This window comes from Lytechinus pictus, chromosome 11, assembly GCF_037042905.1.
Source record: "Lytechinus pictus isolate F3 Inbred chromosome 11, Lp3.0, whole genome shotgun sequence".
NCBI lineage: Eukaryota > Metazoa > Echinodermata > Echinoidea > Temnopleuroida > Toxopneustidae > Lytechinus > Lytechinus pictus.
The window spans coordinates 29,062,050-29,089,323 of record NC_087255.1 but is presented as its reverse complement, the minus strand read 5'-3'; the positions used below and the strand labels follow the sequence as shown (position 1 = coordinate 29,089,323).

The 27,274-nt window shown below is 35.5% G+C and overlaps 1 protein-coding gene across 1 annotated transcript in view; it reads right to left on the bottom strand.

Annotated features, from left to right (window-relative positions):
• LOC129272084 (serine/arginine repetitive matrix protein 2-like) overlaps positions 1-25,916 on the bottom strand; it is a 61,999-nt gene extending 36,083 nt beyond the window's left edge. The window contains exons 1-2 of the mRNA XM_064107084.1: positions 25,898-25,916; positions 25,199-25,242 (exon numbers count right to left, since the gene is read on the bottom strand). Coding sequence (XP_063963154.1) covers positions 25,199-25,242; positions 25,898-25,916 — 63 coding nt within the window. The remainder of the gene's footprint in view (positions 1-25,198; positions 25,243-25,897) is intronic.
• Between the last annotated feature and the right edge of the window lie 1,358 nt (positions 25,917-27,274).

Here is a 27,274-nt window from a genome sequence, read left to right as displayed (position 1 = left end):
CTTACAGTGCGATAGTACAGGATAGACAATCAAAGTACACTTTTTTGCTTCTCAGATTGCCATGGCAACGCACCCATGGGATGCCGCCAGTTATACTCGTTTAACAGCAGACGGGCACTCAGACTGCAGGTGAAGAAAATCTATACCTTGAAAGTATACGATTACCGCGCACCATTGGGGAAAGAGGAAAGTCTTCATGTTTAATAGTAAAACATTGTATACGGTGGCACTGCAGTGGATAACTAGGAGGGGAGGGGCACATACCACTGGCGCCCATTTTCAGGGGTGAAAATAGGGAGAAGAAACGCAAGAACAGCAACATCAAAAAGAACAAACAAGATCAGCAACGAGAAGAAAATATTAAGAATAAGTACAACAGCATCAACAAGCAGAACAACTTAATTTAGAAAAGAGACAATAACAACAAGAAATAGAAGGAGATGAACATCAAGCAAGAGAGCATTCAAGAAGAACAATTAGAATAAAGGAAAGAAGATGAAAAGGAAAAGGAAAATGGAATATTTTTTTTTTAAAGTACAGCAATACAAAGAAGCAGATTTAAAAAAGAAGGATTCAAAAATACAGCAAGAAAAACAGCCTTTAAATAATGAATAGATGAAAAGAAGAAGAAGAGGAATAACAAAGTCAAAGATTCCATCAGCAGTGCCAGATAGTTTCAAACCTTTCGAACAGATTTGAATTTTGACCGACAAGAGAAGCAAAAGAGGATTGGTATTTAAGATATATAACTAGCTCAGGCATGAGTGATAATTATAAGTATCTTAACATAACTCTCCTCTTTCTCTACGGCTTTCCTATATGCGCTTAACATAAAGTTGGATAACATATTTCTCCTTGGCACAAGGGAATGGCCTCGTGGATACAGCAAAATGTAAACATAGCTCATGGAACATTGAATAACAATCTATCGACTTGGCACCAGATACTCTTTCCTGAAAAAAAGTAAATTGCTTAGTCCAAAAAGTGAAGAATGTCCAAACATTGTGTGCGAGCAAGTTAATAATCTGAATTCACTATACCCAAAAATGCATATAGGCCTACTGCGCGTATTAAAATAATCCAAATTACGAATATTCATATGACTATAATCAGGTAATTGATTATTGCAATTTAATTTTACCGGAATATACGAAGGATCAATTCCTCTTTATTCTTTTTTGTGTCTTTTTTCTTTGTTTTTATTGATAGATACCTTACTTGAACTTCCACCACCACGTATGATGTTAAGACAAATGGTACGAATTACATTTTGTTTTCGAATGATTTTTATTGATGTCTTAGTCGAGTATACAAATTATTCGTCAATGGACGTGGTCAGTTTTGATAACACCTGAATACCATGCTGAAAGAGCTGCTTTTCTTAACTGACTTTACTGTGTCTGCTCACTTCAAATAAAAAAAAAAGAAAGGAAGAGAAAAGGGAAAGTGTTATATATAACTATTTTCGGAATACTTATATTCAAAACCTATTTTAAAAACCTCGATTTTTGTATTGAAATGACAATTTTTTGCTCGCTCGCAAGATTTTATAAAAAATTGCACCCATGTCTGGTCCCCTAAAGTTTATTATGCCACTGGTACACGTAAGATATGAATAACAAAAATATTAAGGGCTCGCTCTTTCATATTTTGGTAGATTTGAAATGGTTATATTTCATGATCTTTAAACCATTTAAATTCGGATTAACTTAGTTTTATAGTAAGCACTGTATATATGTACATTTTGTTTTTAACCTCTCAAGAATGTGATTAGCTTGAAGAAGTGCTTTAATTTACTTAGTGTAATGTGTGGATATTCTACTTGTGGGGTTGGGTCAAGGCCCCTGTAAAATACCGAGTATTGTTAATTTTTGTTTTTATTTCTCTATCCCATTGGCAAAATGCTCTATCGGACATTAGAACACAAATATTAGCGATTTTTCTTTATATCAACACAATGTTAGATTATCAGTACGGATCAAGGTCATTCTTATCATTAGCAACTATCTTAGCAACTTACATAAAAAGTTTTCAAGCATTGATTGTACAGTTTTCCTCCTAAGACGAGGTTTCTCTACATGATCATTGCCAATTTGTGTCAACTTTTTCTTCTTCTTCTTCCTCTTTGAGGATACCGTAGAGGATATCGTAGCCTGAAGAATCATATATAACTGAGTCCCAATTAAAGAAACAATGAAAATGTGTTTTCAAGACCACGTACTTCATTATAAGTATATCAGGGAATAACTGCTTAAACTTAAAAAAAAAGAAACATGAAGCCCTTCATACAAAAGTATTATGTTATTGAATATCAGATCAGCAGAGGTGGCACTGACCAAGGCCAATGTAACACAGAAAATGATTGAAAACAAAATAGATGAACTCAAATAAGTACGTACACTCAAAAGATTCATGAAAAATGGGAAAAATATTTTTGTAATTACTATATTTGTATAATTTCGCAAAACAGATATATGTAGGCCAACATGTTTTTTAAAGATGACAGACTCGGTGATGTCTCTACCCCCACTTGTTTTCTGCAGTAGTTTTGGCCTACAATAGTAGCAGCAGCATTAGTAGTAGTAGGAGTAGTAGTAGTAGTAGTAGTAGTATCAGTATTAGTAGTAGTAGTAGTAGTAGAAGTAGTAGTAGTAGTAGTAGAATTAGTAGCAGCAGCAGCAGCAGTAGTAGTAGTAGTAGTAGTAGTAGTAGTAGTAGTAGTAGTCGTTTTTGTTGTCGTTGTTGCTGTTGTTGTTGTTGTTGTTGTTGCTGTCGTAGTTGTAGCAGCAGAAGTCGTATTGGTATATGGTAGCCAATTTTTAGGTGAAGATATACTTTTTGTGGATGTTTATCCATTTGGTTGAATTTCTTTCTTAGCATTCTCTCTCCTTTTTCTCGTTTCTTCCCCCCCCCCCCCTCTCTCTCTCTCTCTTTAAACACACCTCCCACCCTTTCTAGCAAACCACTATTTTTCGTCTTATTTATTCATTTGACGTTTGTTCTTTCTTTAATTTTCTGACTCATTTCTCTTTTAGGTCAGTTTCCCCATCTTCGTTATTAAATGGGTGAAGATCCAAGTTATCACTAATCTTCTAGCATCGTGAGAGCAGGTGCCATCGAAGGCTCCATGCCCCGGGGCTCCCTCCCGACACCTTCTGCCGACCAGAGCCGATAGCAAGCCGTTTTCCTTCACTCCAATAATTCACCACGGACTTTATCCCATCTTACCGTGGGTTTTCTCCTAATGCCTCCATCTGTTTCCATGGTTACTTACATTGTGCTAATGACGTCATCAACTATCTGGCTCACCCTATACCATTTGAAAGAAAGAACAGAGCGATATAGGGAGGGGAACGTGTTCCGGTCTGAAAAACGATATGTGTCTTCTTAAAAGCGGGCAAAATGAATGGGATCGAATTACGGAGGTATTGAAGGATTGATAACTTCTCTCATTTTTCTTTTCCACCATCCCTTGTATTTTTCCTGTGCTTGCTCTTTCTCGCGACGGACAACCATCCTCTCTACGTATGTTTTTTAATATATCAAACAATGGTGAACACTTTTGCACCCTGCATATGCCCCACTGGAAGCTTTTTCTAAGGTACAACTGTGCACCCTAACAAGTTCTTTGGCACATGGAGTTGTGGAGTAGTTTGCTATACTTTGCACCCTAAATGGTGCAACGTTGTACAATTTAGAAAACGTACAAATTTAAACCCTTTGGAATGAAGAAAAATAGTGTATACACCCTTGAAGGTGCAAACTTGCATCACTTAGGATGCAAACAATACAAGAAGCTCACGACGGACCGAGTTCAAAATTAGTAGGTAGGATCTTGATGTCACAGGCACACCATACTGGACGATGATTTATGAATGAAAAATGTAATAGGTCTGATCAATATAGATTTTATTTGTAAATGTGACTGTGACATAGAGTTAATAGAACCATGCCTCCCCCCCCCCCTTCTCAAGTATACCATTAGTTTCATTTCTTTCTCCGTAAATACAAGGGAAACTGTTGAGTTCAAGTTTATTTAAAAGGCAATTTAAAAAAGTTAACATAGGATAAAGAATATTGATGAAACTTACCGTTAAGCCGTCCCGCGTTGCCATGGTAATTTAAGATTGCAGCCGTCAGTTCTGTAAGAAAGGCAAAAAGTAATGATTAGATAATATGCATTTCTTACTAAGTTACATCGTATCTTTATGCGTTTCTTTTTCTTCTGATTGAATGAGAGCAAGAAAAGATTAAACTTTAACAAGTTCAAGGAAGGAAAGAAAGAATTACCGCATTTTATAAGGTTTCTCAGTTTATGTAAGAAAAAAAAAACATTATCCACGGAATAGTACGTTAACTTAATCAAGGTATAAAGCAGCATTTAACGACCAACCATGAACACTCCTTCCCGTCAGCCCCTACGCGAATTAACTGCGTGAGGCCTAGCATGTAAAAGTAAAACACGTATACCCAACATACCCGCGTAAACCCGATATGAAGAGTAATGAACAATGTGACATTTACTCCTCGATCGATGGTCAACATTGCCGACACCTCTCCCCTTTTTATGTAGACCTTCCGTCAAATTAATGTCTAGTGCCTCAGCCTATCGCCCACTCGAGGCCAATATACGCCCACTGGTTTACCCCGAGCTCCCTGACAACTACACATATCATGAAGGGTGGTTTAGGTGAGAGACAACATCAATAATACTACAAAAACGCCAAAATGACAATTTGTAGACCATGATTATCATTATTCTGTTCCATCCTCGATGATTCTCCTCCGCTTCCGGTATGAGAAATTATCAATAATATTCTAAATATCCTTAACGATTATCTGAAATCGCAGCGCGGGAAAAGCTTAGTTTCATAGGTGTATAATATCGGGGATATTCCATAAAGTTATTCATAAATTAACTTCTGAAGTTTTCCATGACAAAGAAAAAGAACAATGCAGTGGCATAGACACATTCAAAATCTTTTCACTTTCGCTAATCTCATGACTTGGATCAACCTGTTACATCATCAAAGGCATATAAAATCGATTCATATCAGCTGCGGATAGTGATTTGTCGAGCTCTAAAATAAGATTTAAATCATACACTCCAAACAATAAGTTTCGAATTTGCACCTTAAAATGGTGCGACCCAATGCCAACTGGAACTATATGAACACGTGTGGGGTGCAACTTTACACCCTTTTAATGTGGGAGCACCCTGTATGTTTCTAACACCTGTAAGCGTTGCTCCAAGCAGCGGCATAATGAGCCAAAAATTATGAGGGGCCAGATATGGCGTAACGGGCAAAATTTATAAAGATTTGTGAGTGAGCGAAGCGAACTAGGAAAAATTTCGACATCTTTATTACAAAAATCCAATATTGCGATATATTTTGATGTAATATTCAGAAAATAATATATATCACCCTTCTCTCTTTCCTTTTCTCTTTTTTTTTTTTTTTTATCTTGGTCGTGATTTTTTTCTTTTTTTTGGGGGGGGGGGGGGCAAGTGCCCCCACGCCCACAATTTGTACGCCACTGGCTCTAATTTTTATATTGCTGAAGGTGTGAAATTCAACATTATTCTCAAAGGTATATTCTGAATGAGAATTTAAGACAACACTTTCCTATAATGCTAGGTTTCTTTCATAATCATTGCAAAGATATTGCAGCCAATTAATTCGATAGAATTCGTTATATTTTTGCAAAAAGCTATTGCTCTGTTATTATCACGTCACGACTATTTTTACAACTTTTTGCCTTAAGATGTAAAACAATTTTTACTCGGTGAGTCGACAACTCTATGGCACTCAATACAAGTTAATTTAGTTAAGGCAGTTTTAACGAAACCGTGGCTTTCAGAACACCACCCATAGAGATTTATTTTCAAATCTTACACGATTTAATTCATACATTTATGAACAAAAAGTTAAAGACTTCCAAGTTCAAAATATTATAGAAAGACAAATAGAGAACCCAAACAAAGGTTACACTATCCACCCAACAAACACTGAGCAATTAAAACAATAATTTTTGTGAATCCCCCCCCCCCCCCTTTGGCTTGGAACCATCTCCCATCAGAGGTATTGAACAGTACATCTCTAGAGGTGTTTAAGTCAAAGATTGAAAAGAGCCTCCTACGATAGGACTAGATATCATCGCGCCCTCTCTCACTTGCTGCAGTGTATACATCCAGATCCAGATGATTCAAGACTAAATCATAAATTCGACCTGTTTCATTCATTAATATACCTATTATTTCTGAAAAGCAGTAGTTGTTCAGTTTACATATTCAAATGACCATATGACTTAACCAGAGGTGTAGTGAGCCCAAAATTTTGAGGGGGCTCAAAATGGTGTATCGCCTAAAATTAATGAAATGTTGCGAGCGACCACAGATTTATATTCAGTATTTTTATTACAACAATCCACTGTGTAATAGATTTATACATAATATTCAGAAAATAATATCATATTTCACTTTTATCTTTTCCTTTTCTTTCCTTTTCTCTTTTTTTTTCTTGGTCGTGAAAAAGTTGGGGGGGGGGCATGAGCTCCCCAAGCCCCTTCATCTGTTACGCCAGTGGACTGAACCAACTATTCTGCGATAGCCGTTCTCACCTTGTTGCTGATCGTGGAATGATTGTTAAGAGTGCTTTATACTTTTTACACAGGTGAAAAAACAATCATATATCAAACTAATGGGCGTTACATTACCTAGGGGGATCTGGAATTCATTTTCCTCTCATTCTTAAGTGATAATTGAGTGCATTATTTTCTTGTTGATAACGCGAGCAAGACATTAGCCAATCTATGTTCGTCATAATATCACTTAGGAACTCTCAATTACTTATAACATATAGTCAATAATATTTGTCATTTATTTTTGTTTGTTTTTACAGGGTTTTTTTTTCGGTTTTGTTTTTTGTTGTTGTTGTTTTGGAGGAAGTTTTTTGGTTTGGGGTATTTTTCAAATGTTCTGGGTTACGCTTTTCAGCTACCTTCTTTATTAGTGGTCATAATTCTTTTTGTCTGGTTTTTTTTTTCTCTCTCTCTCCCTCCCTTGGTTCTGGTCCACATATTTTTTTTCATGGTGTTCTACAATCATCTCTATATTTTTACCATCTCGTTCATGCACAGTCTCTCCCTCATCCCCTTCCTCTCCATTTTTCTCTCTGTCTCTCTCTCTCTCTCTCTCCACCCTCCTCCTCCTCCCTCTCACCCTCCCTCCTCTCCCATTTTTTTTCCTTCTTCTTTCTCTCTCAACCGATCAAAAATAATACATGCATGTACCAATTTATCATTTCCTCATTGAAACTCCCTCCTTTGAATTATTTCTTTACTTTTATCAACGTTTTATCCCAAAGAAATAAAATATTCTTCTGGTATTTTAACATGGATTAGATCACTCAAAGTCACTACTAACTACTGACAACTGACTTTACTGACAACAATCAGTCAAATTAAAATGAATCAATTAGGGAATTGGCCGTGTGGGAAAATTACACGAAAAACCCTTTTGATGCATGCCTACGTTGAGACGAGCCATGTACCGAAGAACCTAATATTATTATATTGCCCTCGCGTGACGACGAGAGTGAGTTATTATTTTATATTCACTGGAAGAGCTGATAAACGAAGAGAGGTATCAATATACGGGGGCGTCAGTTAATGAATAATGAATAGATATTCAAATTAATTATTCAGACAGACAAACTCTTGTCGTCACATACGCCCTGATTATGTCAAGTTCCAAACACCATAACATGGAGTAACCCCCCAAAAAAATAATAAACCGGCGTGTTTCGTATTCTTTTAAGTTAATTGTGTAGTTCAATCATGACAATGTAGCATACAGAGATAATAGACGCCCCTTAATCCCTTTTTTGTCTCTTGAGCACCCTCCCTCATCTCTCTCTCTCTCTCTCCCCCTCTATTTCTCTATCTTTCCCCTCTTCCCTCTCTCTCTTTTTAAATGATAAAGATTACTATGAGCCTATTCATTATCTAACTATTCTTCTATATCATACCGATATTTGAGCCCTCACCTCTCTCATACATCAAAGTGAATAACCGTAAAATCTCTATATTACCATGATTATATCATATATATATAAATATATATACACACAGATATATATATACATATATATATTTACATATATATATACATATATATATATATATATTTACATACATATATATATATATATATATATATATATAAATGTGTAAAGTTATACATGTACAACAGCTTTGGCAACTCTTTTTATTTAAATATTGTAAAGAAATGGATGAAGAGAACAATGGTAGGCGTAGCTTAAATCAAGGTTCCCCAGAGCTATCTACCCTTTGGAAAAATTGGCAATGCCGAAAAAATGTCTCTGCCGGGAATCGAACCCGGGCCCCCAGCTTTGAACGCCGGTGCCTTAACCACTAGACCACATAGACGGGTTAGTGGCTAGGGCGACCCCGATCCGATTGACCGTCAGATAGACAAATTTTCGACACTATACCAATTATAATTTCCTTTGTCGGGTGAAGGTGGGTTTCGAACAATGACAAGCCGCCATGCTTCAGCTGGATCAAAGCCAGGGGCGGAAATCTCTCCCAAAAGGTAGGGGGGACACAGGTGCGGATCAAGCCTTTGCCAATAGGGGGGCGGAAATTTGTTTCAGCCATATTTTCCCCGATCGGCAGCTCGAAGATGATTTTTGTTTGTTTCTTTGAAGGGGTAGTCCTCATTAGTCACTTCTTAGCTTTATTCTCATAAATTGATATATAATATCATAATCCTTATTTATATGATGCGAGCGCGAAGCGCGAGCTAATTTTTTGGAAATTTTATGTATTTTTTCCTAAAATTTGGACATTCTGGGCAATGTTTGTTATTCTGAAAAAGATGTGTATGCAACTTAATAATTACTACGAACGCAAAGCGCGAGCAGAAATGAACTGATGGAAAAGATACCTGTTAAAGTAGCATTTAACAATCAAATAATGCGAGCACGAAGTGCGAGCTAATTTTTTTTTGACATTTTGACCTAAAGAATGGAAATTCTAAGCACTTTTTGTAAGTAAAGCAGAATAGGTATACAAGTAAACAATTGATGCGAGCGCAAAGCGCGAGCGGAAAATTTCGAGATTTAGTCCTATAATATTTACTGAATGAGATACTCTATTCATGTTTTGTAAATCATGAAAAGGATGAGTATTAATAATGCGAGCTCAAAACGCGAGCAGAAAATTTTTATATACGTTTTGAACTGGTACCTGTTGAAAAGGTAAATGTTAAGGACTGCTTGCACTTAGCCATGAAGGCGTTACATATTTCAACAATCAAAAAATGAGAGCGCGAAGCGCGAGCTGAAAAATTTTGAACTTTCTAAAAAAAAGAATGGAACATTTTAATCAGTTTTTTGTAATCGTGAACAGGATAGCTATATAATTTAATAATTGATGCGAGCGCGAAGCGCAAGCAGAAAAAAAAAATCGAGATTTAGACCTAAAAATGGGCGACTCTGTTCATGTTTTGTAAATCGTGAAAAGGATGAGTAATATGGGGTCTTCCTACATTAATAATGCGAGCACAAAGCGCGAGCAGAAAAATGTTGATATTGTGATCTGAAACTGGATAATGATTTAAATAGAGAACAAGTTGAGTATCTGAATAAACATAGGCATTCTAAATACATCTTTAATCATGAAAATCAGGAAACTTTTATATTCTGATCTGAAAAAAGAGTAAATTTCAGCTTTATATTTCAAGCACGTTGTAGAAAAATTGTAAGGTGGATATGGATTGCACTTAAAAAAGAGTTGATATTTTTATTATTATTACTCTGAGTTTTGACATAGGACCGGGACATCCATACGACATGTCATCATATGAAAATGATGACTATCTTCCTATTCCTCTTGCTAAGCGAGATGAAACAAAAGGGACAATTTGATTATTAAATTAATATCATATTTATTAATGCCTCATGAGGGCGCAAAATCTGATGATATTATGGCATAAAAACTGAACATTTCACTTTTGTAATTATGAATAAGATGCATCAGTTAATATATTTTCAACCATTAATGCGAGCGCAAATCGCGAGCTAAAATTTTTAATAAACTGTCATGAAAAGGGGATTTTAAGTAGTTTGTTGTATAATCAATATTGAAACATATATAACTCGCCAATCAAAATGCGAGCGTGCAGCGCGCTAGCTGATACGTCTTAACAATCAGACCTGCAAAGGGCTATTTTGAAAACTTTATGAAATATGCGAAAATAATAGGTACCTGATAAATCAAAATTTGCGAGCGCGCAGCGCAAGCAGCAAATGTTAATATTCAGACCATAAAACTGACATTTTTACAGAGCACTTTTAAAAAATCAATTTGTAAATCACACAAAATAATGAAATTTCAATTTCCGATGTGAAATATTTTTTGTATATTGACTTCCAAACTTGACATTCGAGCTCCATATTAAACAAGATATGTAAATCAACTAACAGGCAATGCGAGCGCGAAGCGCGAGCGAAAATTTTATATAGTGGCACGAAAAATTCTTTTTATTTTCCAAGTCTTCCCCTCATCTTATTTTATGCACTCGTCGTCCTTCTCTTCTTTTTCTCCTCTCTTTTCCCTCTTTTATTCCTTCCTTCTTTCCCTTTTTCTTTTTTTTGCTCCGCCAAGAAGAGGGGGGGCGGGCCCCTCGCCCCCCTGGTCCGCCTAAGGGGACAAGGGGCGGGGAAATTTGACAAGCAAAAAAAAAAGGTTATCATCCCAAAAGTAAGGTCATCTCGTCCCAACTCGTCCCCAAATACATGTTTTATTTCGATTTAGAATGATGTATTTCTTACCATCATAAAAGACCAAAAATAGTAGGGGGGACATTTGATATTGTGTCCCCCCTACTATTTTGAGTAGGGGGGACACGTCCCCCCTGTCCCCCCCTGGGATTTCCGCCCATGATCAAAGCTATTGCTTTGATACAGTACACGTAGGGGACCCCGATCCGATTGACCGTCAGATGAACAAATTTTCGACACTATACCAATTATAATTTCCTTTGTCGGGTGAAGGTGGGTTTCGAACAATGACAAGCCGCCATGCTTCAGCTGGATCAAAGCTATTGCTTTGATACAGTACACGTAGGGGGAACGTCTATCTGACGGTCAATCGGATCGGGGTCGCCCTAGCCACTAACACGTCTATGTGGTCTAGTGGTTAAGGCACCGGCGTTCAAAGCTGGGGGCCCGGGTTCGATTCCCGGCAGAGACATTTTTTCGGCATTGCCAATTTTTCCAAAGGGTAGATAGCTCTGGGGAACCTTAATTTAAGCTACGCCTACCATTGTTCTCTTCATCCATTTCTTTACAATATTTAAATAAAAAGAGTTGCCAAAGCTGTTGTACATGTATAACTTTACACATTTGTATACGTTCCCCCTACGTGTACTGTATCAAAGCAATAGCTTTGATCCAGCTGAAGCATGGCGGCTTGTCATTGTTCGAAACCCACCTTCACCCGACAAAGGAAATTATAATTGGTATAGTGTCGAAAATTTGTCTATCTGACGGTCAATCGGATCGGGGTCGCCCTAGCCACTAACCCGTCTATGTGGTCTAGTGGTTAAGGCACCGGCGTTCAAAGCTGGGGGCCCGGGTTCGATTCCCGGCAGAGACATTTTTTCGGCATTGCCAATTTTTCCAAAGGGTAGATAGCTCTGGGGAACCTTGATTTAAGCTACGCCTACCATTGTTCTCTTCATCCATTTCTTTACAATATTTAAATAAAAAGAGTTGCCAAAGCTGTTGTACATGTATAACTTTACACATTTGTATACGTATATACGTATATATATATATATATATATATATATATATATATATATATATATATATATATATATATATATATATATATATATATATATATATATATATATATATATATATATATATATATATATATATATATATATATATATATATATATATATAATTTATAATATATATATTATACAGATATTGCCTAACTAGAGTTTGAATATAACACTTCCTCTCCCCGACGGAGTTATATTTTTCCCAAGGGAGTTGAAATGTTATTCATTAAAAGATCGACCAGACAATATCTGTTATATCATATATTCTATGTGGATTCGCCATCAGAGATTGGATTCATCATCATTTCTGGCTCTCGGAAAGTCGTTCTTACCTGGCACGTGACCAATGGGGTTGAAAACCTTTCTTTAGAAAATAAGCATCAAGATTCTTTAAAACTTACCAAATAAATTTGTTTTGAATAATGTATGAAGCTCCTGATCATTACAAGAAGTAATAAAACCCATTTGGCCACGAAAGGTTATTTGATTTCCCTTCTATAATTCATGCTTGCACGTGGTTATCAAATTCATAATTATGAAGGATTATAATTATTACAAACATGTGGGGGAAGATTTTTTATATTCTTCCTAACTAAACCTAATCTATATGACTCACTCTAACGGTCGTAAACTTCCAACCACGGAGTCAGGTTACCTCGGAGTATTACGTGACAAGTATCATGTTTATGTATGTCAATCCAATGTTATACCTTCGGGTGGATTACGGTTGGGAGGCGAAAGCAGCAAAAGTACTTACAGTGTTTTACCTCATGTCGCCTTCAAAACTATTTCATTTCGTTGTTGTTATAAACATATGATATCCTCATTAACCACGATATTGTTTTAGTTCATAATCCACACGGCAGCAATGTAACATATTTTTTTATTCGAGTCACGTTACAGCTATCATCTGTAAGCTCGAGGTGGATGACCATTCACCGTGAACCCAACGTAATAAATTCATTGAGTATTCTCACATTAAAGGAGAATGAAACTCTTGGAGCAAGTTAGCTTTTGTGAAAGCAGAAAAATCAAAGAATAAGATCAACAAAAGTTTGAGTAAAATGGGACTAGCAATAGAAGAGTTATGAGCATTTGAATGTCGAGATCACTAATGCTATGGAGATCCTCCCATTGGCAATGCGACCAAGATCTATGATGTCACAGATGAACAACTCTCCCCTTTTGGACACTGAAAATATACCCCAAAACATCTCTTTTTGCTCATTCTAATCATATGACAAACGATTCATCAATGATATAATGTTGTGAAACCTCTGTACTTGTCCTCTCATAAAGAGAACACCTCAACTTGTGATATACTCTATAAAAGTGAGAATATAAGTGAAAAAAGTACTAAAGTATGAGGGAGTTGTACGTGTGTGACATCACAGATCTTGGTCACATTGCCAATGGGAGGATCTACATGGCATTAGTGATCTCAATATTCAAATGCTCATAACTTTCTTATTATTCATTCAATCTTCCTCAAACTTTCAACAATATGTTTCTTTGATTTTTCTCTTTGATATGGATTCAGCTGGTTTCAAGGGTTTCATTCTCCTTTAACGCGACCGTACATAAACTACTCAGTGCATCTGTGACGCTGTTCGATAAAATCGAACAATTTGACAACCATCATGACTATGTACACAGTAAAAACGCTGTTTAAGAATTTTCACAACACTGTTTACTATATGAACCTTACAGTATTTGTTTAAACGTTTTAACAATCATGTTTAATTTATTGAAGATTAGATATTAAAAATTAAACTTTGTTGCTTAAGATGTAAACACTTGTTTAAACTGTTTAAACAATTACTGTAAGGTTCATATAGTAAACATCGTTGTATAATTTTTTTTACTGTGCATGGTTGCAATCAATTGGTCTACAGTTTTGTTTTCTTGGTTTGAAGAAAAAGTGTTGTTTAATGTTCGATGAGCCTTTTATCATGTTAACGTTAGTAAGGTTCTCAGATTTGAATGTTTTCAAATAGTGCTTGTTTTCATCAAGCAGTTTTCACTCTAATGTTTTTCTTTTTAATGGCAACAATTAGTTTTAAATATTGCAAAAATAAAATCAACACATTCTTGAACAGAATGACTGCTAAACACCAGTTTGGAATCGTTTTGTAAAAAAAATGGGTTTGAAAATATTTAAAGACTTTGAATTAAATAAAAAGGAGCGTTTTAGTATCAGTTTTTAACAGTTTTGTACAAAATGGGAAAATGGATTGAAAAAAGTACTTGAACACCGCTAAATAAGGATCAAATTCTGGATTGCATAAAGATGACGATTATACCTTTAAATATGTAGTGCAAATACAAGGACTTGCTTTCAATGTTGTGTGTTTATTTTCTTAATAGGTTCATATCTACTGTAGAAAGCATGCATGACAATAAAACTAACATAAAAGGAAATCGGACCCATTTTGATTTACAAATAAAGCACATCTGTCGGGATTGAGATCTCCCAGGATGGCAACTCTCAAAAAAAAAAAAAAAACAGGAACCAGGGATTCGGGACACTATGGGGATTCAGTCCGCCCCCTCCGCCCCACCCCCGTTTTTCCAATAAACCTATAAATGACATCTGGGCCCCGTCTTACAAAGAGTTACGATTAATCCAATCAATCGTAACTGTATGGACATTGTCATAACTTTTTTTCTACAGGAAATTTGTAAAATGTCTTTTGTAAACAAAGGAGAACACACCAAATTGTCAAGAAATTATGAATTTATGGATATACATTCATATCTAAAAAAATTTAAACAAGCATGCATTTTAGATGTTGACTTTGCTGGCTTTCCATAGTTGCGATTGATTGGATCAATCGTAACTCTTTGTAAGACTGGGCCCAGATTGTGTTTTTTTTTATCTCGGGCAGCCCCCCCCCCCCCCCCCCCTCCCACACACACATACACGATTTAATACATTTCTGCTTCCCTTGCTAATAAAAGCAATATGTAGAAATTTGCGAGTCACCAAGTGATTATATTCCTCTCTTGGGAGTCATCAAACATCAAATTTTAAATCTAATTAACGTAATGCAAACTTGGAAATGTATCATGGACGTTTGGATCAGTGACCACTCCTTCCTACGATCAAAATTAGCCTAATATAATGTATGAAAAACATAACTCCTCCCAATTTATATTTATTCATATATGAATTTGTCTAGAAGTATGATACAAACTGGCTAAAAAATTGGGGGATTTTATCATCAGAATCGACATAAAGAGGATGGGGCGTCACGGGGAAGAGATCATTCTTGAGGTGGGGTCAACATTTGTTTCCAGAAAAATCAAGAATAAGCGGAGATAAAAATAATCACACGAGGCAGGCATGGGTACCAATACAAATCCCTTTCAACGGCATAGCATGTATTCATTTTGAAGCCAAACAGTTAAAAATAATTACGAGAAATCCTATAAGAAAAAACGAATTTATCATGATATCCCAATATAGATCTAGTTCTGGTATCAAGCTCTTCTTTAGTGTTCATAGTTATCTTTTGTTGACAATGTTTACGCAATCAAATTTTGTAATATAATCGAGGTTTCTTTAAAAGTCTCATATAAAAAAAAAGATAAAATAACATATTCATATCTTCATAAGAAAGCACAATTACTAAAATAAATATGTTTAAAGATGATTATAAGATATGTCGCATTTTTATTATACTAATTATAAAAACAAAAAAATAATTTGAGAAATGTTTACAATACAAAAAGCAGAGATAGCCTCGTACAGATGGGGGGCTTGGGGCGCTTGCCCCTCCCCCCCCCCCCGAAAATAAATCTTACGACAAAGAAAAGGACAGAGAGAAGGCTAAAATTTGATACTGTTTTCTGAATATTTTACTAAGATTTATCACAAAATTTGTTTATTTGTAATAAAAATTTTGAAATTTTTGCTCGCTCGCAACTGTTTATAAATTTAGTATGACACGCCATTTTTGCCCATTTCGCCACTATTCGGCAACAAATAGAAATTGGAAGGGGCACAATTTTAACGATTGCCCTGGACACTTTCTTCCATCGATACACCACTTTTCTTTCAAAAAGGAATAACTTTGCCAAACGATCAAGTTCATCATGCCTACACTTTTCGAAGGCGAAAAAAATATCCTTTGTATACCCGATAAATCGAAATCTTTGACAGGCATTTTAGCCTCAATACCAATTCATTTGAAACTATTAAGAGCGTGGGAACTGATCGCCTTTAAGAACAACACTCGAGGGGCAATAATGGTTGACGGCTTCCTTGGAATAATAAACCTGAGCCTTCCGACCTGGACGCAGGGAAATCCCGCCATCTCATCTACCCATAATCGCTTTCTAAACTCTGTCCCGTGATCCCTGTCCTCTTTATGGGGGAGTTGACTTGATACGCGAGAGACGAGGTGTAATGAATCTCTTTCATTACCTTCCTACGCATTGTCGGAGTGGGTGTATGAACGAAGGGACAGGATGAATAGTTAAGCTTTCGGTGGATGACGACTCGGACGAACAGAGCAGGCCTTGCCTTTGTGAGCGGAAGAAAAACTCTTAAATGTATCGAATCATTAGCTTTAAATTTTGAATTACTGAAATGTTGATTTACTCCTGAACTTTTTATTTACCCATATGCACTTTTTATCATTTCAATCCGAGTCATAATATGAAGTTTACTTTCTTTCAATATTTCACCAATTATTTAATCCATTTCGCAAATGAAATTTAAATGAATGCTCATCCGTTTATTGACGCGATGTAGAATAAAGCTAATTTTGAGCACTGACAAAAACGCGGTCCAAAATTAATATAACAGTTTTCTGTTTAATGTTCATCATAGATATTCAATAGCAGATCTAAAAGAACATTTCAAAACTGGTTAACGGTAATGATGATCGCTTCATAATGGATAACAACACCTTTGCAGGAATTGTTCATGATTACCTTTCTCTCCTTCTCTTACATTTGACTGCTACAGTGCTAGTTGCGCCCTTTCTACCCGCTTATTGTAGCCCATGTGATATTCTGACATGCTTCTTATCGATGTGGACTCAATAACCTTCCCAAGAATTTCGAATGTTGTGGTGATAAGTATTGGTTTGGATTATGTCCTGAATAATATGCACTCACTTTATTTCTCTTTGCATCATTCCGTCCTTGTTTTGTTATTCTTCTTGTTTTTTCTAACAATTATTGTTGTTGTCTTGATTTTCTTCTCCATCTTCTTCTTTCTTTCTTTCTTTCTTTCTTTTTCTTCTTCTTCCTCTTCTTCTTCCTCTTCTTCTTCTTCTTCTCCTTCTTCTTCTTCCTCTTCTTCTTCCTCTTCTTCTTCCTCTTCTTCTTCTTCTTCTCCTTCTTCTTCTTCCTCATCTTCTTCCTCTTCTTCCTCTTCCTCTTCTTCTTCTTCTTATCCTTTTTCTTCCCTTTCTTTAACCTTACTTCCTTTCTTCTTTTACATTACCATCATATTCTTCTTCAAAGTGCGGGGGCTTGACCCTCTCTTCCCTACCCCCATACCCCCCCCCCCCCCCCCCGGTTCTGCGTCCCATGTGTATTACATTACAGGATGTACAAGATAGCAAATCAAACATGACAATAAAGTGACACAAAAAGCAATGAACCTATTGGAAAAGAAAATCGGAAAATCATGTTAGAGAGAAAATGGAAGACGGCACTAGACGTAATAAACATGAGAGAAAGAGAGAGAGAGAGAGAGAGGGAGAGAGAGATAAAGGAGGAGAGAGGGGGAAAGTAATGCAGTAATGCACGTTCACGATGTAAACATGTTTGCAAAGTGACATAGCAATCGCTCAAAAAACGATGACAAGCGATAACTAATAAAGAAGCAAAACTTGAAGATTAGAATTTATAAAAAAAAAAAAAGAGGCAAACGTTAAAAAAGACTTCTCGTGAGTTAATCCATGCGGAGAAAAGTGCATTAAAATGTCATGTTGTTGATCAACCAATATTTGGTGTCAATTCGCCCGGGGAACTGCTCTGCTGTAGGCGACCTTTGAAACTCAACATACTGGCTCTACTCTACGATAGAGAAGAATAGAAAATGAAGAAAATTTCAATGCTATCCATTTCTGCTCAAACATTGTATGAGATTTTACTCAGTTAATGTAAGAATCAATCATGTTTCATGAGTTTAAAGAGTGTTAGTAGAAGTTGTAAGAAGTAGAAGTAGTAGTAGTGGTAGTTGTAGTAGTAGTAGTAGTAGTAGTAGTAGTAGTAGTAGTAGTAGTAGTAGTAGTAGTAGTAGCAGTAGTAGCAGTAGCAGTAGAAGAAGAAGAAGTAGTAGTAGTAGTAGTAGTATAGCAGTAGTAGTAGTAGTTATGTAGTAAGACGAAGAAGATGATGATGATGATGATGATGATGATGATAATAATAATAATACTAATAATAATAATAGTAATAATAATAGTAAATAATAATAACAATAGGCAGGTACTACTGCTTCCTCTACTATTTCATCTTCTTCTAAATGATTATCTCTTGACACCAAGAGTAGCAGTACACCGCACACACTAATTTCAGGGGGAAGTTGTAAAGTCTTCATCTTGCTAATCCTTGTCCTCATGACAACCCTCTTAATGACCAATGTATACGTTCCGTTGCTACATCCATGCTAATGGACTAGGCCAGGGGATTGATATCCATTACACAGAAGCCAGAATTAAAACCCGAACTTACTGGAGTTCACCTAATAGTAGTCTTATCTTTTTCGCTAGTTTACTTCTTGCGGTTGTTTACAGCATATGTATAGGAGGACGAGTGAACGATAATACGGGACTAAGCAAAATGTTTACCAATGTAGAAAAGGTGTAAGGCCAATTCTAATGTAAAACGTGGTCTTAACACCACTCATGCACTCTAAAAAATGACGGGCAACATACTGTCCACACAACAATGGTTAAAACTTTATCCAATTCTGGGTATAGTTTTAAACCAATAATGTGTGCTTTGGGTGAAAACTACACAGTATTGGTTGAACACTACCCAGAGTTGGATAAGTTTTTTAACCAATTGTTGTGTGGACAGTATATGTTGCCCAACATTTTAAGAGTGTAACTATCATTGCCAAGATTATTGTAATTTAAGGAGAGCTTCTTTATTACCAAAGATATGGGGGAAGTATTTGAACTCTATAATGATTCTGATAAAGAATTCATTCATTCATTTTCATTAATTTATTGATTCCACTTTTAAAACAAATAACATAATATACATAACAAATGTATTCGTAAACATAGTGTATCAAAGATCAAATTAAATATCTAACATAAGTATTTAAACATAAGGTACACTACAAAATGTAAAAAAATATTACCTGAATTACCAGAATAAAAAAAATTACCAGAATATTCTGGTAATCATTGATTTGTTATTGTTTATGTCTTATCCCTCTTATTTTCAATCTTTCAAATCTAATAAAGAGGTAACATTAACAATTGATATTTCCAAAGTTCATTTTAAGAAAGTGGGATCCCATTAAACAATAATTCATTTGGAGGGGCTGGTTGAGGTCATTTCTTGCATAAAACCTCATATTTAGTATAAAGCCAATTTCTTCCGGTATCAAACAAGAACAGGATATATGACAAAACCTGGATACGATAACTGATATTTGAAAAAAAATAGATAAATCTATTGTAAGCGTTTTTAGTGGTATGATTAACGTTTCAGAGAGGGCAACAGAGATGACCGAAAATCATTTTAAAATTTCAACAAAGCAAATTTTTTTTTAAATGAAACCGTCACTACACTGTAAAAAAAACCTGATTTTACAAAAAAAAATAAAAGAAGATTTTGCAAAAAGCAATAACAGAATCATTCTGTTAATTCATAAAACAGGAATTTTTCTGCAATTTATCAGAACAGGTATGTTTAAAAAGGGGAAAATTTGTAAAGTTCCATACACCAAATACCAATTTCCTGTAATTTCACATGATATAATGTAAGATAACGCAATCCGGTAAGATAACAGGTGTTCTCGAGACTCTGCTGCAGGAACTTCTTTTATTTTAAGGATAAATTTTCTAACAGTGTACACACTGAGTAGCTTTGAATATTTGGATGATAGTGATAACAGTCGGGCACAATTATTTCACGGTGATGAATTATAATATGCCGAACGTTAGGCAAGCTTTGATCATGTTAATATACCGTTTATAGGCAGCTAAATGTGAAATACATTTTTTAATATATTTATTTCAAAAAAATATTCGCTGATGTGGTATACATGCATGCATAGAGCAACAAAATAGTGGATAAAGCTAGATATGATATTGTGAGAAAAAAAAATCAAGATATCATTATGTATATGGGGGAGGAGAGGATGAATTTCGAAGTATGACAGGAGAAGAGATGATAACGATGAGGGCTTAAACTAAGAAGAAAGAAGAAAAAAAAGATGTGCGTTGCCTGGATAAGACTAACCCATATATCGCGCTGAAGGATGATACAAACGTCTACGTTGCCATGGAAACGCGAGGTCAGCATCACCTAAAGGTTTATTCATCCACTCTTAGTGTCGAGTAAAACCTTTTGGGAGGAAGCTCAACCTAAAACAACGATCCTCCGCTCCGCTCGAATTATTCAAAGATTCCCCTTCTTTCCCCTTTTGTCTCTCTTTGTATGTGGATCTATATTTCTGCTTGACTAGATATGAGTATATGGTAGGGATGCGGATGTAAGATGATGAATCCTTAAAATGTACTCGCCTCTCAAAAGAATAGGACTTGACAGGTCTTTTCAACCATTTCATTCTCATTTTGTTTCTTTTATTTATTATACATACGCTCCGTCGAGGTCCGTCGTGTATTTTGTGCGTAATCTCAACCTGGTCCTTTCTTGTACTTGTAGTCTGTCACGTATAGAGTAGGCCCGTATCGGAGGGGGGGGGAACCTTCATCCCACTCCACTATATGGGGTTTTATTTCGAAATGACCCTCCGCCAATTTTTTTTGGCTAGTCTTTTTTCACGGGACAATAGTCTATTTAAGTGATTGTAACACTTATTTTTGAAAGCTGGTCACTTTTATTAAGTGTCCCCCCCCCCCCCCATCACCCGTTCTAGTATATGATCCATGATCTGTCCCTGGTATACCATATAGTCTCATGCACTGTGCAAACCAAAATAATTATATCCATTTTTATGATTGATCTTTCTTTCCACCGTCTCCTTACTGCGATTTTAAAAAATCCCAGATTTGGAGCCATCTACATCCCGTTATTGCATTTACTCTCACTCTCTCTATCCCGTCCTTCTTCATTTTCTTGTTGTTGTTTTTACTTATGCCCTTTTCTATGCTTTCTATTCTACTCCTTCCATTTTCCTTCCTGTTATCAATATACTTACATGAAGAGGCATCGCCAGGATATTTTGATGGGGAGCAGGACAACCCTAAGTGTCGCTTTTTTTTTTGCTTGATACAATAAGAGGGACCGAAATTTATCTTTTTTGTACGTTTTTCTTCTCTTTTCTCTCTAATTTTTGTTTTCCTACTCTTTTTTCGCTTTTTGAGAAATCATGCCATGTTAGAACTTCATCGTCCTTTGGTTTCCATTTATTTTATATCTCTCAGTTATTCTGTTCATTCTTCTACACATTTTATATACCTTCCAAGATAACAATTATTTTTAAACCTTCTGCTCAACCATGTCTAGAATTCTCACTATCTAGGTATATTCTATACACCCAAGTAATATCTTCTTCAATCCATTTTCTTGTTCAATAAGAAAAATAATATTGAGTAAAAAAATGCCGCTGTACAAACATGGTAACGGTTAATTAACCATTGTCAAAGCATGATGATTCACTCATTTCTTCAACCGTATTAAAAACCAAATGGCCTGCGCAACGAGCAGACGTTCGAAACCCATTTTCACCGTGCACAAAATCAAAGATCGATCAAATGTAATCGTCGTCAAGGCAACGGCTAATGTTTTGGTTCCGCATCAAGTCGACCAATATGAGAGTGCTTCCCGTCGAGTAATTCTCCATAAAACATGACAGAAACAAGGTTGTTACAACGTGACGATAGCACTCCACAAGAATAAATCCGATCACGTTTGACTCTTATGACTAGTGTCGTCCAAATAGTCAAAATAATGATAAGACTAGTTAACAAGATCACACGAATACTAACAGTGGTGTAGTGATTAACAAAATTGAGGAGACACGTTGGACATGGGGCCCAATGACTTTTTTAACCTTTTCTAATCGAAATTATAATTTTGTGACAAATGTTGAGGAGATGTTCAGAAAATAACATTCTACGCTCTCCCTTGACTGATTAGCATGAATAAGTAGATATTGTGTAATCATTATTTTCATAACCCATTTGCTAACTGAAATAATAATGAATGAATAAATAAAATAAAATCGAGTGAGTCTTAAGGCCATCGCACACCTTACGATTGGTCTGCAATCCGATTTTGGAATTAAACCTAGTAGAAATTGATGCTAAAATTGAGACATGGAACATTTTTATTGTCTAATGTTCTGAATCATCGTACCAATAACTATGTTCAAATCTGTGAATCTGTAAATCTGCGAATTTGGACATCATAGCAATGATACGATTGCCTATGATTTGAAAGTAATTTGGCCTTTACTAAAATAAAATAAAATAAAGACTTGTAATCATCCAAATTTGTTTTATTAGTATTCTTACTGTTAATTTGAACCTCAAATAAAAAGATACTTTTCAGTCACATTTTCAGAAAATGAGCAAAATGCCATTTGCTCCAAAATCGAATCGTGGTCCAGTCGTTAAAATGTGCTGTGGCCTTAAAAAGATGCGATATCTTCCATGATATGGACATTAACGAATGCAATTAGTATTACATTTTTATCCAAACATGTAATGTCAGTGTCATGAAACATTGAGCAATGGGATATGAGTTTCTGTATGTTGTGGATTACTATTAAAAAAAATATGTGTTATTTATGAATTCTTCGTATTGTGGCTATTGTATGATTGTCGGTATGTTATATGAACAAAATACCTGCCCAGATGAATTTATCAGTTGATCCCGGCAGTTGATTTATACTGTTACATTTTTTTTCATCGAACATTATATATTACATGAACTTTTCATGAGTTGAACTGAATGAATTTAAAAAGTATTATTAAAAACAAAGAAATTGTCATTTTCAAGGGATTCATTTTTTTTTCTTCTTTAACAATTTATTCATTCAGTTTCATTTCATTCAGGAATGTGAAATGTTTTGGTATACTATTTTATTTTATGAATAATATGATATGTCTTTACGAATGATTGTTAATTTATAAAGTTGCATTTTGCAATGTACAATGACCTTTTTTATTTGAACTGAATGAATTCAATAAAAACTAATACAATATAAAATCATCATAAAATTTTGGTCAACAATCAGGTATATTTTGGCATCAAAGATTTTCTTCCTGCATGTGATTGCAGTCCCTTTCTTGAAAAGTTGGTCATTAGTTCACAATTATTTCCAAAAGGGGATATTTCTTACGTAAATTGCCATCCAGAATAATATCCAAGAGGTTATTAACCACAAACAACTTATGTTATTTTGGAAACCATCTCATCTGTAACAAAGCACGAAAAAGTCGTTAAAGCCTACGATTTTCCTTGGCTGTTTTTCTTTAAATAAGATATAATTAATCATTGTACATGTTGTAAGTTCTTTGTGGTAGCTGTATATATTTCTGGGTGAGGAAAATAATGTAGCAAGCCAGCTCATTACGGGTATCTTGTTAGCGATGAACACATGGGTGCAAAGCCTTGCCCTAGCTCATCATAATCCAGTGGACAAATAAACGAGCATTATAATGTCCCCCTCCTCCCCCCCCCCCCTCTCTCTCTCTCTCTCTCTCTCTCTATCCTTTGTTTTTCTTCCTTTTTTATCTATCTTCCTGTTTTCGCCTTACTCCAAACGTGAATCCAGATAATTGTCATAAAGTTAAAGGACAAGTCCACCCCAACAAAAAGTTGATTTGAATAAAACGAGAAAAATCCAACAAGCATAACACTGAAAAGTTCATAAAAAACGGATGTAAAATAAGAAAGTTATGACATTTTAAAGTTTCGCTTAATTTCACAAAACAGTTGTTTGTACATTCTGGCTGGTATGCAAATGAGGAAACTATGACGTCATCCACTCACTTTTTCTTTTGTATTTTATTATAGGAAATATGAAATATTCTAATTTTCTCTTCATTGTCAAGTGATACAACGATAAATTCCTCACTGAACATGTGGCATTAGCATTGTTTAATACTATATGGTTCAGTCAAGTTGGTCCCTATTGTCAAATCTACAAAAAATGAAATATTGTATAATTCAAACAATAAAAAACAAAATAAATAGTGAGTGATGGACATCATCGACTGACTCACCTAGTTGTGCATATCACTGTTTTGTGAAAAATAAGCGAAACTTTATAATGTCATAACTTTCTTATTTTACATCAAATTTTGATGAAATTTTCAGCACTATGCTAGTTTGATTTTTTTTCTATTTATTCAAGTCAGCATTTTCCTGGGGTGGACTTGACCTTTAAAGAGTTGTAACATTATCATGTTCTCCTCCTTAAAAAAGGAGGGAAATCATATTGGTTTGAATTACTTTCCTTTCCATTTCTCATCTATTCGTACTCAACCCTATCGCCATCTTTCTCCTTTTGAATTCTTGTAGAATATAACATTTTTGGTATTGCAAACTCATATCTAACATATTCAAACGATAATTCTTGTTTGATAAGGGGAAACTATGAGAGAAAAAATCACCGCCTACACGCATTCATTCTCCTCTTTGATGTCTTTATTTTGCCCACAGAATAGATAAACCCATGCCCTGGGATAAAATACATTATATGCCTGCACATGATAATACTACCAATCGATGCATTCATGAGGCGAAGCAATGCATCACGCGTCTTTATGAACATAATATCCTTGAGCTCTGTCGGGAGTCACGCTAGCCAAACCATGATCAAACCTCATGTCACTGGTGTATGTTTGGAACATAGTTAATGAGTAATATATTCAAAATGTGATACTGCCCGAAAAGAGAACGGGTCTCCTAAAACACGTATATCAACAATAACCCCACCCATTTTTAACATCATAAGAAAAGGAAACCCTGACGTTGCTGTTAATAAAAAGACAAACACAAAGGAACATATTAATCATGTTAATGAAACTTTCAATCTCAGATATTTGGGTGGGGGTGTCTGGTAAATGCCCTATCACTTTCTAATAGATACTCGCTGCATTTGATATCAACTTCCAGAAAGTGGAATAATAATAAACTTACCTTGATGGTACTGCAATCAAACTCCTCTGCTTTGTAAAATGATCCTGAAATTAGAAAGAGAAAATAACCTGAATATTATAAACGATTGCAGATGGGTTTTTTTTTTGGTAAAATGAGAGGTGAAAATATAACTGAACATTTGAAATTATCAAAATGATATGTCAAATGAAGTGACACTGTCTTGTGTCACGATATCGAAACGACGGGCCAAATTTTGATGATGCTGTCTTATTGATGCTATTTAATGAACTGCAGTTTGTGTAAAGTAAAAATGTGTTTAATAGTCCAACAATTGCGCTTGTATTTCCTTGATTTGAGGTTGTTAACCACGTTGCCATCTATCGTGACCCCCCCCCCCCCTTAAAATGGATTGGGCACTCCCCCGGGGACCGTTTCATGAAGTTGTCAGCACTGACAACTTGTCTTTCTCCGACAGTTACCATGGTAACAGTCAGAGTCACAGTATCAGCCAATCAAAACCAAGGATCTCACTGAAATTGTCAGCTCTGACAATCTAGTCAGCGCTGACAACTTTCATGAAACACTCTCAGGTGTCTCTCTCTTCGGTTTATTCCCAATTCGTCTAATGCCAATTCGTCCAATTACTAACTCGTCTACTATCACTTGGTCTACCATCAGTTCGTCCACTATCCATACGGTGTAATTGCCATTTCGTCCATTTACGATTTCGTCACTTACCAGTTGGTCCGATAGCCATTTAGTCCATATACCATTTGGTCTAATTTGACCAAGTGTAAATTGGGTGAAATTAATGAAAATAACATGGATATTTGACCAACTGGTTATGAGACAAAATGGTCATAGACGAACTGGTGATTAGACGAAGTGATTATTGGACCAAATGGTTTTTTGGACGAATTGGGTGTTAGATGAAATGTTGATGGACGGAATGGCATGGGACTAAATGAAGGCGGACCATGTGATGAGTGGACGAGTTGGCAATTTACCCTCTCTTCCCCTTATCCATCCATCCATCTCTTACAAATCCTCGTGTGAAAATCCAAGACGTCATTTTATCTAGTGGATGCGTTTAATCCAATCAGAGTCGTCCTTGGTTGTGAAAGCTATCGCTTCGTCCTCATCGGAATAGATTAAATCGTCTATCAAAATACTCGATCTATATACTCAATTCCCGGTAATCAATATTAAATCAAAACTACTTTCAATTAATGGATGCGCCTCATGAAAAGGAACGACTGCAGTCTTTAAATGGGAAATGAATTAAACAAACAATACTATTAACTCGTCCATTTCTCTCTCTATCTTTCTCTCTCAACCTCCCTCTCCATCTATCTATAATATATTCACCTATCTATCTTTTTATCTTTCTATATATATATATATATCGCTTTCAATCTCAATCAAGCGAGAGAGAGAGATGGAGAGAGATATATACAGAAAGATAAAAAAATAATGATAAAGATAAATTGATATATTTTAGATAAATGGGTAGATAGATAGATAAATACATTATATATATCAATAGATAAGTAGATAGAAAGAGAGGGAGGTTGAGAAAGAGATAGAGAGCGAAAGGGACGAGTTAATAGTATTATAATGATGATTTATTTATCGATTTATCAATCCATCTATTTCTCCTTCTCCCCCACACACAAATTGCAATCTCATTTGTACTACGGGATTATTCCATTAATCGTAAATGGTTGCGACCTTCTCTTTTTTTTCAATCCAACGGCATAATGCATAGACCTTGTCCTTGAAATTGATCAACCATTCATAAAAGCATATTCATTGACGATGATTAGTTTGGGCAGTGTGTATACTGAGAAATATAAGCAAACGTGTGTATCGAAGAACATTTACACTTCTTTATAAATCGCAATGTCAATATAACACCGTACAATTCGCTTTAAAATATTCATTCTTAAATTATCATTAAAGATTTTGGATTTGCCTTTTAAAAATCTGAGCTGCAAAGTCTCATTTGTCACCTTTTTTAATGATATATTGTAGAAAAAAGCTCTAGAAAATTGCACGCGAGAATTAATTAGTGCTTCAAGAAAGTGAAAAACAAACGAAATACCGTCCCAAACA